At 36.5% G+C, this 12,885-nt stretch overlaps 1 protein-coding gene across 1 annotated transcript in view; it reads right to left on the bottom strand.

Moving 5' to 3' along the window:
• Positions 1-12,885, bottom strand: part of LOC106513169 (CUB and sushi domain-containing protein 1) — a gene marked incomplete in the record, with an annotated part of 415,244 nt that overhangs the window by 35,106 nt on the left and 367,253 nt on the right. The window contains 12 exon segments of the mRNA XM_014001862.1: positions 784-957; positions 1,146-1,319; positions 1,878-2,051; positions 3,211-3,408; positions 3,507-3,692; positions 3,789-3,977; positions 6,558-6,704; positions 8,151-8,222; positions 8,424-8,540; positions 8,649-8,762; positions 11,203-11,283; positions 12,389-12,534. Of these exon segments, the coding sequence (XP_013857316.1) occupies positions 784-957; positions 1,146-1,319; positions 1,878-2,051; positions 3,211-3,408; positions 3,507-3,692; positions 3,789-3,977; positions 6,558-6,704; positions 8,151-8,222; positions 8,424-8,540; positions 8,649-8,762; positions 11,203-11,283; positions 12,389-12,534 (1,772 nt within the window).

Genomic DNA, 12,885 nt, shown 5'->3' with positions numbered 1-12,885 from the left:
CACACACACACACACACACACACACACACACACACACACACACACACACACACACACACACACACACAAGTCTCTCTATCCTTGTGGGGACTTTCCATTGACTTCCATTGATTTTTTTGGAAATGTTATATCCTAACCCTGACCATTTACTCTAAAATGAACATCACAGGTACCGACCTGACCCTAAAACTAACCTAAACTCAATTCCCACCTTGGTCCTAAACCCAACACCCCCACCCAAAATCAGCTTCCGAAGTTGTGGGTACCAGGCTTTGGTCCCCACAAGGAGCATCCCCACGAGGCTGCATTTTCCTGAAAAATCGTCCCCACCAAGTAGCAAAAACAAGGGCGCGCACACACACACACACACACACAAGTTTGTTATTCTGCTTTCACTGATTTACCACTCATTTTTAAAGCCAAACCCTGACCCCTTACCCTAAACCTAGCCTAGTCCAAACCTGAACCCATGTATTTCCCCCGATGAAGACCAGGTTTTTCCCCCCGTAAGGAGTGGGTCCTCACAAGGTAACAAAAACACACACACACAYCAACATTTGATCAGCTTTGACTGATTGACTCATAAATTACCTACATGAACACTACTTGTTTCTGATTCTTGTTAGAATTTGTTCCAACAGCTGCATCTTTTGCTTATTTCAACCATTAAAATTATGTAAAACACAACACTGCTTTWTCTTTTCTCCTCAGAGAATACCTATTTAGAAATAACAAACATTAAGATCTGCATGCAAATAACTGAGTAACAGATGTGATTGTGACCTTTGCAAACAGGTAACGGGCTGCTCCACTGTCCGTTGAGTCTGCACTGTGCACGAGCATTTCCACTCAGGATGTAACCTTTATTGCAGGTGAAGTTGACTACATCATTCAGGTTGAACTCGCTGCCGTTGGTTCGCCCATTGGCTGGGTTTCCTGGGTGACCACAAGTGATGGCTAAGGAAGTCAAGAAATACAAGAAAAAAGGAATGAAAAGTTTGATATGTACGTTCAGCATTTGTATTTGCTTCCACCTGATATTTTGTATTTTTCAACAGCTTAAGATAAAGTATGGTAATAAAAAGGTAACAAGAAAACAAAGACAGTAAAGTAGCCATGCAAACATTGATCCCATGAGTACTTACGGACACAGACAGGTGTTATTCCAGACCACCGATGGTCCTGCTGACAGATTCTGACAGATGTGCCAATTAGTCTGTATCCCAACATGCACTGGTATACAACTGTGTCACGATAACTAGATCCATCTCCGCTAATGTGACCATTGACTATAGGATCTGGAGAGTCACAGTGACCAGCTGAAAGAGACAAAATAGCACATTAATATGGTCCAATGACTTTAAGTTTGCTCAGTGCTCCTCAAGGCATGATTGTAAGAATGGGTGTATAGTGAAGGTTCGCAGAGTCCTTCGCAGTTGTCAAACCCAAGTATCATTTAGGCTCACTGAATGAACCTTTAAGGAACTGTGAATGCAGCAAGATGGGACACAAAGCTCACAGTGGTAAAAACTTTTAGCAGAAAGAAAAACAGAAATCCTCTAACAACTATAACAATGTTGAATATTTGCATAATTCAAGGTATATCTCATTAAATCTGTAGATTGTATTTTAAACAGAAATGCAAAATAAAAAAATAAACTATTCATGAGATTATTTATGTATGGCAAAAAGGTCAAAGTTAATATATGCTGATACTTTACTGAAAGTACTCAGATTTTATCCTTGATACACATGCCTTTTCTGAAGTGTTTGATAAATCAAAYATTTTTCACTGCTGGTCAGATTGTTCATTTTTATGCCAAGATGACAGCATACAGATATCCACATATTATGGATACCCATTTTATAGTGCTTACCTAAACATCTTGTTTCTGCACCGCTCCACAGCCCATCCGCACCACATTCTCTAACATGCGACCCCACCAAAGTGTAGCCATGATTACACATAAAGATTGCAGTTGCTCCAAATGTAGTCAGTGTCCCAAGTTTGGTACCAAAGGGTGGGGAAGGAAGTTCTCCACAGGAGATCACTGCACAATAAAATTTAAATATTGTTAAAAAATGTATAGTTGATAATGTTWAAAATATTTATTGCATAACACTGTGATGTACCTACTATAATAATATCAGAAGCTAACATAAGAAAGCCTCTTTATTATTCAGTTTCTCTGAGCTGCTCCTATCCTTAGTTGGTCAGCATAAAGAATGAATTTAAAAAGCTAGCCAAATAAATCACAATTCTAATAAACCGGTTTGAAATACATAACATTTTACACTTATTCAAATGCACACATTTCATGTTATTTTTGAAATTTTAAATATAACATATGTTGCAATACAAAAAAATCCACATTGTAATTATGAAGCACACTGTTCTCTTATAAAATAAGCAGCACAGGCAAATTGCAGAGTATCATTGTCTTTTGTGAAAAAGCAGTCTTTGACTACCCCTGACAAGTACTCCACATTCAGGAAGTATGGGCTAGATTCTGCATGAAACAGTTGTCAACGTCCCAAGATAATCTGCAGTGGGTATTATCCTAAGGCGTTTGGAAACATATACAGTATACCCCAGATAACTCGWATAAAAGGAAGACTAGTGAAGTAAAAAAAAATGTATGCACATGTACATGGTAATACAACAAACATCTGTAACTTTCAGCATATCTTTGATTTTTAAAAGTATGAGGTTTGTACCATGTTTTTGTCATACAAAAAAAGAGCTCAGACCTAATTAAAACAACAAGCCACAAAACAGAGTAACTTACTCTATTTTTTTTCCATCTGCTGTGCTCATGGGTATATTATTTTTATATCTAATGCATGACAGGTTGTATAAGTAATTGCAGAGAATTTTTATTTACTGTTTTCCTTTTTGTGTCCCGTATGTTGCCTGCTTATACTGTTGGATCATTGAGTGTAATAAGGCATCTTTTTCATCTCTTGTTTTATAGGGTTACTCATCTGTAGCTACCATGAAAGTTAGGATTATTAAAAATGACACAAAAAAGAAAAAAAAAGATTATTGAATGAACAAAAAAGCATTTGGAGCATGTGGCTGTGTGTGTGTTTATGGAAATTAAACACATATGTAATGATGCAGCTCAAATACATTTTTAAAACCAAGCCACAAGACAAACTATGTGAATCAATTGTTGTTTTGGTGTTCATGCATGCAATAAAACTTACTCTTGCAAGTAGCTGGATCATCTGACCCCTCCCAGGTTCCATTGGCAAGACAGCGAAGAGTCCGATGCCCAACACTCAAATAGTACCCCGTTGAACACTCGAGCATCAATACAGACCCAAAGTCTCCCAGCCTACCAGAAAGTAGGTGGTAGGTCATATGATCTGACAAGGTACCTTCAATGTTGGGACAATGCACAGCTGTRAATAAAGGGTATTTTTAGTGAACATAAAGACACCAGTAGAAATAAATGAACAGCCCACTCATACACTGACAAGTCTCAGTTAAAAACACTTACGTAGGCATCTGGGGACTGAACCAGCATTACTCCAGTTTCCATCCTCCAAACAYACAGCAGTTGTTGGAACACTGGGGTCAAGATGGTAGCCATAGTTACACTGGTATGTAACTTGACTTCCAACTGTATAGTGGGGAGCATGGAAACTGCCATTGCCCGGTGACAAAGGTATTCCACATGAAATAGCTGCAGTATCATAAAGAGAGATTGTGGTTGAGAGAATTGTTAACTTTTTTTAGCATATATTTACAAAGAYGATTAAAAATTTATTGAAATTCTTACGCTGGCAAAAAGGTGGCGGTGCATCCCATTGGTAAAGCCCATTGGAATCAAGYCTACAAGTGCCATTGCTGGAGCCTACCAGGCGGTAACCGCGGTTGCAAAAGAACTGAAGTCTGCTACCTGGACGAAGTTTGGTCCGGTTGATCACACCACCATTCAGGAGAGGATCATTAATGCTACAGTAAGCAGCTGGAAACAGGAAGGAATGAGAACAAATGGAGGGAACAAATCGTGCACATTAGTTTCCAGAAAACTCAACTRATTACTCACTAATTAGTCACTGAGATGCATCAGATCAACTAATTACTAATCTAATACTAAACATAATTGTTTAGAGAGGCACTCCTGCTAATACTATAAAATATTTTGAGCAAGAGGCATTACAGCACATCTATGCACCCACTGACATTACAGTGCTGGTGAGTTAGGTCCATCTACAGTGATTCACAATCTGTGACGCAGAGAGCATAATAAAGTGACTATTCTGGAACCTCTCCAAGTAATAATATGGTTTGTTGTCCTCTCAGAACAAAGTGCATGACTGTTGGAGCATGGACAAAATTAAAAACAACACCATAGTCACCCAATCTTTTTTTTTTTACTTGAATGTGTTTTACTGTTACTCTTACAATTTCACTTCACTTTGACAGAATGGGTTTCCTAATGCAGCATGGAAAACATAATGAACTTGACATTTCCAAAAGTCTATCTTTTCTAGAACAATTTAATGTCTAACCTATACAAGTATACTACTTGTCCAGTTTTAAAATCAGTCTWTTACTATTTTATACTTCACTGTTCTACTTCAAACATCATTACTCTGCTGACCTATTTCCACCACATGAAGTGCCTGAACTAAACACAAGAGCATCAGAACTTGGCTGCTAACCAATGAAAGAAGATGGCCCAATTTGATGAATCACTTATGCACACTGTGTGGATGGCCAGKGCAATGAATGTTGTTCACATGGGGGGAGAATGGCACCAGAAAACTCAATGTGAAGGCAGCCAGCCACTCAAGTGAAATGGGGTGCTTTGGATGGTTTTCTGATGAAAAATTGTGGGTCTTGCTATATGTGGAAGATACTTTGATGTAAATTATTTACCTAAATTTTGTTACTGATCAAGTACACTTCTTTCTGGAAACAGTCACAAAACACTTTCAAGCCAGGCTTGAGATGCCTTCATCCTTGCTGTCATGTATTAATGAAAGAACCAAGCGGTTGAAATCAACCCACCACCGTTATGTGCAAAAAAAATCAGGTTGATTGACTGAATGTTCCCCATAAGCAATATAATGCAATTGTGGAACAATGTATAATCATCACTGCTTCATTTCAATGCATATTTCCTATAAGTGTCCTGAGTCTTTCCTGACACAAGTTGGCATTGATTGTGGTTTTACCACTCAGTGCTTATAGAACTCCATGGAGCACTTTTTTCAGGAATAAAGCATACTGTAGGTAGGCGACACACTTTGTGCACTGCACTTTAAATATGAGTGGGAAAAAAAAACGAAGTGTTTAAATAAATTCTACCCAATTCATACTTATTTACAGCCTGGTCAGAGGCACTATGGCCACAATAACAAAAACAAGTTTGGTTTATCAAAAAGACAAAAAGAAATAAAACAATGTCAAAGTATGGGAAAAAAACCATCAGAACATTTAAACAATATTAATTGATGGCACTATATTTTTACATTTAAGAGCAATAAAATCAAGGCTATTTCACAATCATCCAAATTACCTAGTCCTAGAGCATCAAAAATGCTTGAAAAAAAAGCAGCACATCATTACAGTTCAACCTCATCAGAACAAACTGTCAAAAAAGCATACAAAAGTGATCAGCATACACCAAACCATTAATAATGTATAGAAAGAGAACAAGCCCACCCATCATTTTCTGTTTTGTGTATAGCTATTGTAGTCAGTCTATTACAACACCATAGGGAACAGACAGTTCTATTACTTGAGGCCATTGAGCTGATATAACCTACAGAGTAAAATACATTATTTTTTTGTTTGTTTGTTTTTTTCCTTTTTTTTTTTTTTTTGCAAATAGAAAACTAAAAGACTGACCTTGTAACTGGCTCCTTTCAAGCTCAAACAGGATCAGTGTAAATGTAAATTGAATTTTTAAACTGAGACGAGTAGCCTTCCTAAACAAGCTCTCAAAACAACAACAAAGCAGTTTTAAACAGTACTGTATAGGTCAGTCAATATAACCCAAACGAACAAATTGAATCCACCGATGCAGGTTTTTTTATGTGTTCACAGCCTGATGCATTCAAAATGTGTTTTTGAAATGATCATTGCTCAGTCACCCATTGATGCATTATTCTAAAAAAAGGCTTTAGGGATCATTATTCATGTTAGTGGGGAAAAAAAAAATTAGTCAGCTTTTCAACAATGTGGAGTGCATAAATTTCCAGGCATTCTGTGGAAACGGAGATAGGGCAGAGGAGACAGTTGTCAATCACTCTGATGTGATAGAAACCTTTATCTTGAAAACTCACCTGACGTGCCTTCTTTGTGACATGAGAGTAACGCACAGTGACATTTCATTTTAATGAAGTCATTAAATCTATCATCCTAAGCACACAAAGAATGAAACTGACAGGCATAGAAATAWACTATTATCCAGAGCTATATGACAGGTTCTACATGCTGTCCTCTGGACTGAATACAGAGAAATGGTTCAAACATGATTGTATTGACTTTTCCAGACAGGAAAAAAGAAAGACGCATGAATKGTTATTGAATGTACCTGAGTAACGTATCTTGAATCCTCTCTTGTTTGTTGCATGGTCAGTGGACCACCGTAGATAGAGCTGATTTGTTTTAGATGTAAAATTCAGCTGAGACGAGTGGTTGCCACTCAGAGCAACAAGCAAAGGGCTTTGTCCTGAAGATCCTGGTGAAACAAAAGCACACATGATCAGATCTGAATAAACACATTCATGAACACAATTTAATATTTTTTTTGATATATCCCTTGTAGCAAAACTTAGTCATAAGGAAAAATCCAGCCAGTCTTTTATGCCTTTTTAAAATTCATTTTACAAGATGAAAAGAAAAACAAAAAGCTGACTCATAAGTRTTTTATTTTTTCTTTGACTCTCTCTTGTGTGTGATGGTGACTATTACCATCATACACGCCATCATTTCATTATGATACTTTCTATACATCTATTTCAAATTGTATTTCAGTTTTTGTAATATTACAACTGGTGCCAGAAACACACATTCACTTGCAAACTGACAGCAGATGACCAGTTTTATCTATTTTGTCATTCAGATTGTACAATTATAGGGGACATGTCATGCGAAATCCACTTTTTTAGCCATTAAATGCATTTTGTTACATACTTTGAGGAGTGCAACCAATATGAATTAGTCTCTCTCTCTATGCTGCATTTTCTGTTTGGGTTAAATATATTTTAATATGTTCAGTTTTCTATATTTTCTTCTACATTTTTCTGGAACTACTACTAAGCAACTGCAATTTCATCATCTTCATTCTACTCTGGCACTTGGTCAAACGCTGGCTCCAACATGTAAGGGTGGATGGACAAGTCTTTCCTTGCTGAGATTTTTTAATCAATTCGTAAATAAAACTTCTCTGTCATTAACCCTTCCATCAAACTAGATTGTACTGCTCTGAAAGCTGGAGGGGGGCGATGTGTGAAGCACCTTGTTTGGTTTTAAAGAGACAGCCTCAAAATGAGTTGATCTGAGACACACTTCAGAAAAGGGGTGAAAGAGGGGATTGTTGATTTACAATAAGGAGGAATTCAGACCAAAGTATTGCAGTCCCGCTATATATAGACCCCAACTAAATAATTTAAATGTGAAAAATGACACAAATCCAAATTTATTGGCTGGAAATAAATGGTGGCTTGGCTCTCAGAGATAGAGTGAGAAGCTCAGTCATCAGGGAGGGACTCGGAGTAGAGCTGTTGCTCCTCCATGTCAAGAGGAACCAGTTGAGGTGGCTCAGGCATCTGGTTAGGATACCTCCTGGACGCCTCTCTGGTGAGGTGTTCAGGGCATGTGCCACTGGGAGGAGGCCCAGAGGAAGACTCAGGACACATTGGAGCGACTATGTTTCTCAGCTGATCTGGGAATGCCTTGGGATTCCCACAGAGAAGCTGGTCCAAGTGGTGAGAGGGAAGTCTGTGTCTCTCTGTTTAGGCTGCTGCCCCCGAAAACTGACCCCGGATAAGCAGCATAAAATTGATGGATGGATGAAAAAAATGTTGACACATCAAACATGAAGTAAACTTGAGCGAAAGTTCTGGTTCTAACGCATCTAAATTATGTTAAGTATGAACAAAAAATAAAATAACATTTTTTTTACCATCAAAAATTTCCAGTTCATCAAACTGCTTCTCACTATGGAACAGCTCCACATAGATATTGATTGTGTAACCTGTTAAAAACAATTAGATTAGTCTGTGTTAATGGGTACCCCGAAATTTATAAATGCAAATAAACGTATATTAAGTTTCACTCAATACAGATGGATTAAAAAAACATTCACATGCTTTTAAATAAAGTTTAAACCACAATATTTATGTATAATAAAGAAAACTATGAACACTGCACATGTAAACACAGTGAAACACTGTACCTGGAATCATATGTAGCAGCCAAGAACATGTTTGACTGTTTGGATAGTTGCCAGGAAAGCCAGGACTTAGTATGACTCCTGATGACAAAAAACGCTCCTCATTGGCTGGGCACTGGGCTGCGAATAGAAAGAAAGAAAAAAAGATTAGTTTTTTTTTTTTTTTGCACAGAAGTGCTGGTACACTTTGTAATGCAACTGTAAATCAAAATTTGGAATAAGCCTTACCTTGACATTTTGGAGTAGGGGCTTCAAATAGTAAGTGGGAATTAAGTTTACACATCAGCTCTGCTTTTCCAACCAATGTAAACCCAGGTAAACAGCTGTACTTCACAATGTCACCTGAAAAAATACAATAAAAACATTTTAGATCATCACTATACATTTAAAAATATATATAGAACACTTTACAAAAAAACCAAAATAATCTTGCCAATTAATCTTTAAGCCAAACAAAAACATATTCTGACTTTTTAAAGTTTCAAGTTAGTGTTTTAGACACACACACACACACACACACACACACACACACACACACACACACACACACACACACACACACACATCAACATTTGATCAGCTTTGACTGATTGACTCATAAATTACCTACATGAACACTACTTGTTTCTGATTCTTGTTAGAATTTGTTCCAACAGCTGCATCTTTTGCTTATTTCAACCATTAAAATTATGTNGTTTTTTTATATTGTTGCGTCACTGTTCTGACAGGCTTGCCATTTTTAAAATCAGAAATCTATTGCTTGCCAATATATTTCTGCTGTGCATGTCAGAAAATTTCTCATGAGACTTACACTACCTCACAGCATGAGGAAGTACAGGACACAAAGCTTAAAAGACATTCAAAACAAACTAGAACATCCAGATTTGCCTTCAGCTTGCTCAGAGATTTGGTAACTGGATGCAGGATCAATGCCAAAGCAACTGTTTGCCCTTAGCTCTGTTCCACGTGCATGTGCCAGTGCTTCATATAGAAACTTCCATGAATTTTTATTTTTAAAAAGTTTTAGCTTATAAAAATGGTACAAGCATGCACTCTCAAAACTGGAAATAAACTGAAAAGTATGAGAAGAATGTAACACTTTCATGTGTAGGGTTTGCAAACTCCCTTTGTGTCGGTGTGGATTTCCTCCCAGTACTCCAGCTTCATCCCACAGACAAAAACCCAAAAATGAGTTCAACCTGTGACTCCTAATGAACTGTAGTTGGAAGAATGTGTGGCTGTTTCATCTGTCTTTTGACTGGGCTTATGAGAAACCAACAATGGGAACACTGTGTACTCAAACCATTAAAGTGACACAGCCTGTAATTCAAACTGCATAAATACAGGAACCAGTATTGTGAGGTGCTCCACTGATTGGGGGTTTGGCCAGGATGAAGGGCCTGTTGGTGCTGTTAGTAAGTAAAGCACAGTGTTCTGGACACCGATGTCTATACGCACACACAAGTACTCGCTATACAGCAAAGTATTCTAAAGATAAGTAAATAAGACCAACAGCTTTTATTCTTTCTGTTCCCTGTAGAACTTTTTGTACTTTACTGTCAATAGTGCAGGCTCTCTACTGACGGAGTTTTCAGCAGCTGCTTCTACTAGTAACTCATTCTTACTGCCTGTTTGCATGAATAAAATATAATCTCATCAGCAAGGCAGGTGTTCACTTTTGTCACGGAATGAGGTTTACATTTAAATTACACAACGGTTTGTAGCTCATTTCACACACAATCACTTACTTTAAAGTTTGCTCCCACTTTGCTTTTACAATCCTGTATAGTCACTTTAATGGTTCTCTGCTGGGCATAAGCAATAATCCTACATGTTAACTGAAGGCAGTCCTGAATTAAGTGGCAGAGTCAATCACTTCAGTCTATGAGCTCTAGTTTTTGGAAGAGTTATATCCTGACTGTTAATCTGGTGAAATGTACCCATCATCACACAGCTTCAGGATCTACATAGCTTCACACATCTCTAAACTGTCATTCATATAAAACTGTCTATGCCTCAGTTATTGTGTAAGGGCTTATCATAGTTGATTTCATAGGTCAGTTTGATGGACACCTGATGTCTTTCATTATTACAATTTAGATTATATAATTTTGTTACAATTTTGATTGGAATAAAATGCCTCTATAGTCTGATTCATTAAATCTTGGCCCAGAGAAGATTTTGTACTTTTCCACAATCAGTGAGTAGAGACGTTCCACTGAATTTTGTTCATCTTTGGGAGTTAATTATGCTTAAATTCAAAATTAAAAACAGAACAGGTTGGGTTTTTCTTAGCTGCCAGCCTAAATTAAAATAGACCCCCTGGTACCTGCAGCTACTGCAATGTCTGTGATAGACATATCAATTTCTCTGTACATGCAACGAAAAGTCAGAGGCCATGGAGAAATACAGCAGACAATGGTCAAGTCAACTCAAACTGCAACGTCTGGTACGGTTAGTACAGTGACTAGTTTAGATTATGTCAGTAACGCATTTTCTAACATCATAAAAAAACAGTAGAAAAATGACATTCTGACTGAGCTGAAAAGCTGATCATTTTGATTTTACTGCATACTGGTCTAAAAACGTATAAAATTGTACAACACAATGTGATAAAAATGTATTTACATTTTTTTTTAAATAAAAGCAGGCTCAGCCGAGTTCAGATTTGAACGGTCTTGTGATAAAAAATGTGGCAGTGATTGTGTGTTGTGTTGGATAGTTTCCATGTGTGTGTATGTGTGTATAACTAGCATAGTCATTGTAAGTAAAGCTTCATTACCTATAAGGAAATCTTCATCTTCATGGATCAGCTCTGCATTCTCCACAACAGGAGGAGCAGGACATCTTTTCAGACGGTAAGCTGGAGACACAAGGGAAATTACTTTAACTGTATGTAGTGACTTTTAGATTTCAAAACAACAAAAATAGTTTTCCCCTTTACACATATATCTCAGTATTTGTTAGCAAAACAAAGGGGAATATTGCAATATAGTTACAGATTTTACAGTTTTAGTTATTTAAATCTATGATATTTCACATCAGTGTCCGGAATGGTGAATGAATGTAGTGTAAAGTGCTTTGGGGTCCCCATGGGGCTTGATAAAGCTCTATATAAGTTCAGTCCATTTACCATATTTATACAGATTCAGTGTATATATAACATTACTTCACATATTTGTTTAAATGATATATGCAGCTTAATCAAAAATGTTGAAAATATTCTTTGAAGTTATTTGAAGAAAAAAAAAAAACATCAAAAGATCTAGGCAGTTCTTTAAAAGAAGTCATGCTTGTATTAAGGTGTTATTGGGAAAATGACTTTGACAAGAGATTATGTGTCCCAGCTGCAGCACAGTGTAAAAACTGGTTTCTGTTCACTGAAGCAGCATTAGAGCTTTATATTTATTATAACATTTTGAACTGAGGATGTGCCAGGTCTATGGATAAATATTACACACATGTACCCAAGACAGTTTGACACATAAAAGAATGAAAGTAAGTAAATACTATTACTACTACTAGAAGGACAGTGTAATATTTATTTTAGCTAAAAACAAAAGCAGAAGATTTTCACTTCTGCAATTTTAATAGGAAAACATACTTTTTACAATGCCTACATTAGAAGCAGGTGTACTGAAGTTTATTTAAGACAAAAAAATCTGTAAGGTATGCACTGAATAAAATATTGTGAAATGGATTAGTGAGTGATAATTTAATATTGTAACAAAACATAAAGACATGTCACAAAAGCTTCACCTTAAAGTGCAGCTTTCTTAATGATACATTAAGATAAAAAATCTTGTTAAGAGGAAGGCATGAGGAGAGTTCAGGTTGTTTATTTTATAATAGTAACAAGTAAAGAAGGCACTAAATAAAACAATACAACTAAAAGCTCCATGGTTTCTGGTTTAATTGAAAACAGAAAATGACATTAAATCAGTAACTATTGATGTAAATTAAGTTACCATGAAAATTGAGAATAAAGAACCCTCCGGTTGAGAAGTCAGAGTGAAATCGGATCAGGACCTGTGGGCTGGTACTGTACGCTGACTCTAATGCTGTGTTTCCACTGAAGACTCCCAGCTGAGGGCTTGAAGTATCAGCACCATCCCTAATGAAGGAGAACAAATAAATGAATAAAAAATATCACAGAATAATCATAAGTCTTCTAACATGGAACATAAAGAATACACTGTTAAACAGTGTCTTACACAATTATTTAATAGAACACAAAATGGCAAGTAAAGGACAACAAATATAACGTTCTAAAATATCCAGTACAATGAACAATAAGATAAGTGATAAGATAAGATATTCCTTTATTAATCCCACAGTGGGGAAATTTACATTGTTACAGCAGTATAAAAAAGCAAAACCAATTTGAAAAACTATATATACACAGTAAAATCAAGTGAATATAGAAATACTAAAAAACAGTATTATTCGAAATATAAATAAATAA

This window comes from Austrofundulus limnaeus, unplaced genomic scaffold (genome assembly GCF_001266775.1).
Source record: "Austrofundulus limnaeus strain Quisiro unplaced genomic scaffold, Austrofundulus_limnaeus-1.0 Scaffold10, whole genome shotgun sequence".
In the NCBI taxonomy this organism is placed as follows: domain Eukaryota; kingdom Metazoa; phylum Chordata; class Actinopteri; order Cyprinodontiformes; family Rivulidae; genus Austrofundulus; species Austrofundulus limnaeus.
Note: the sequence above shows the minus strand (reverse complement) of the source record. Positions and strands in the feature narration are given on the sequence as shown.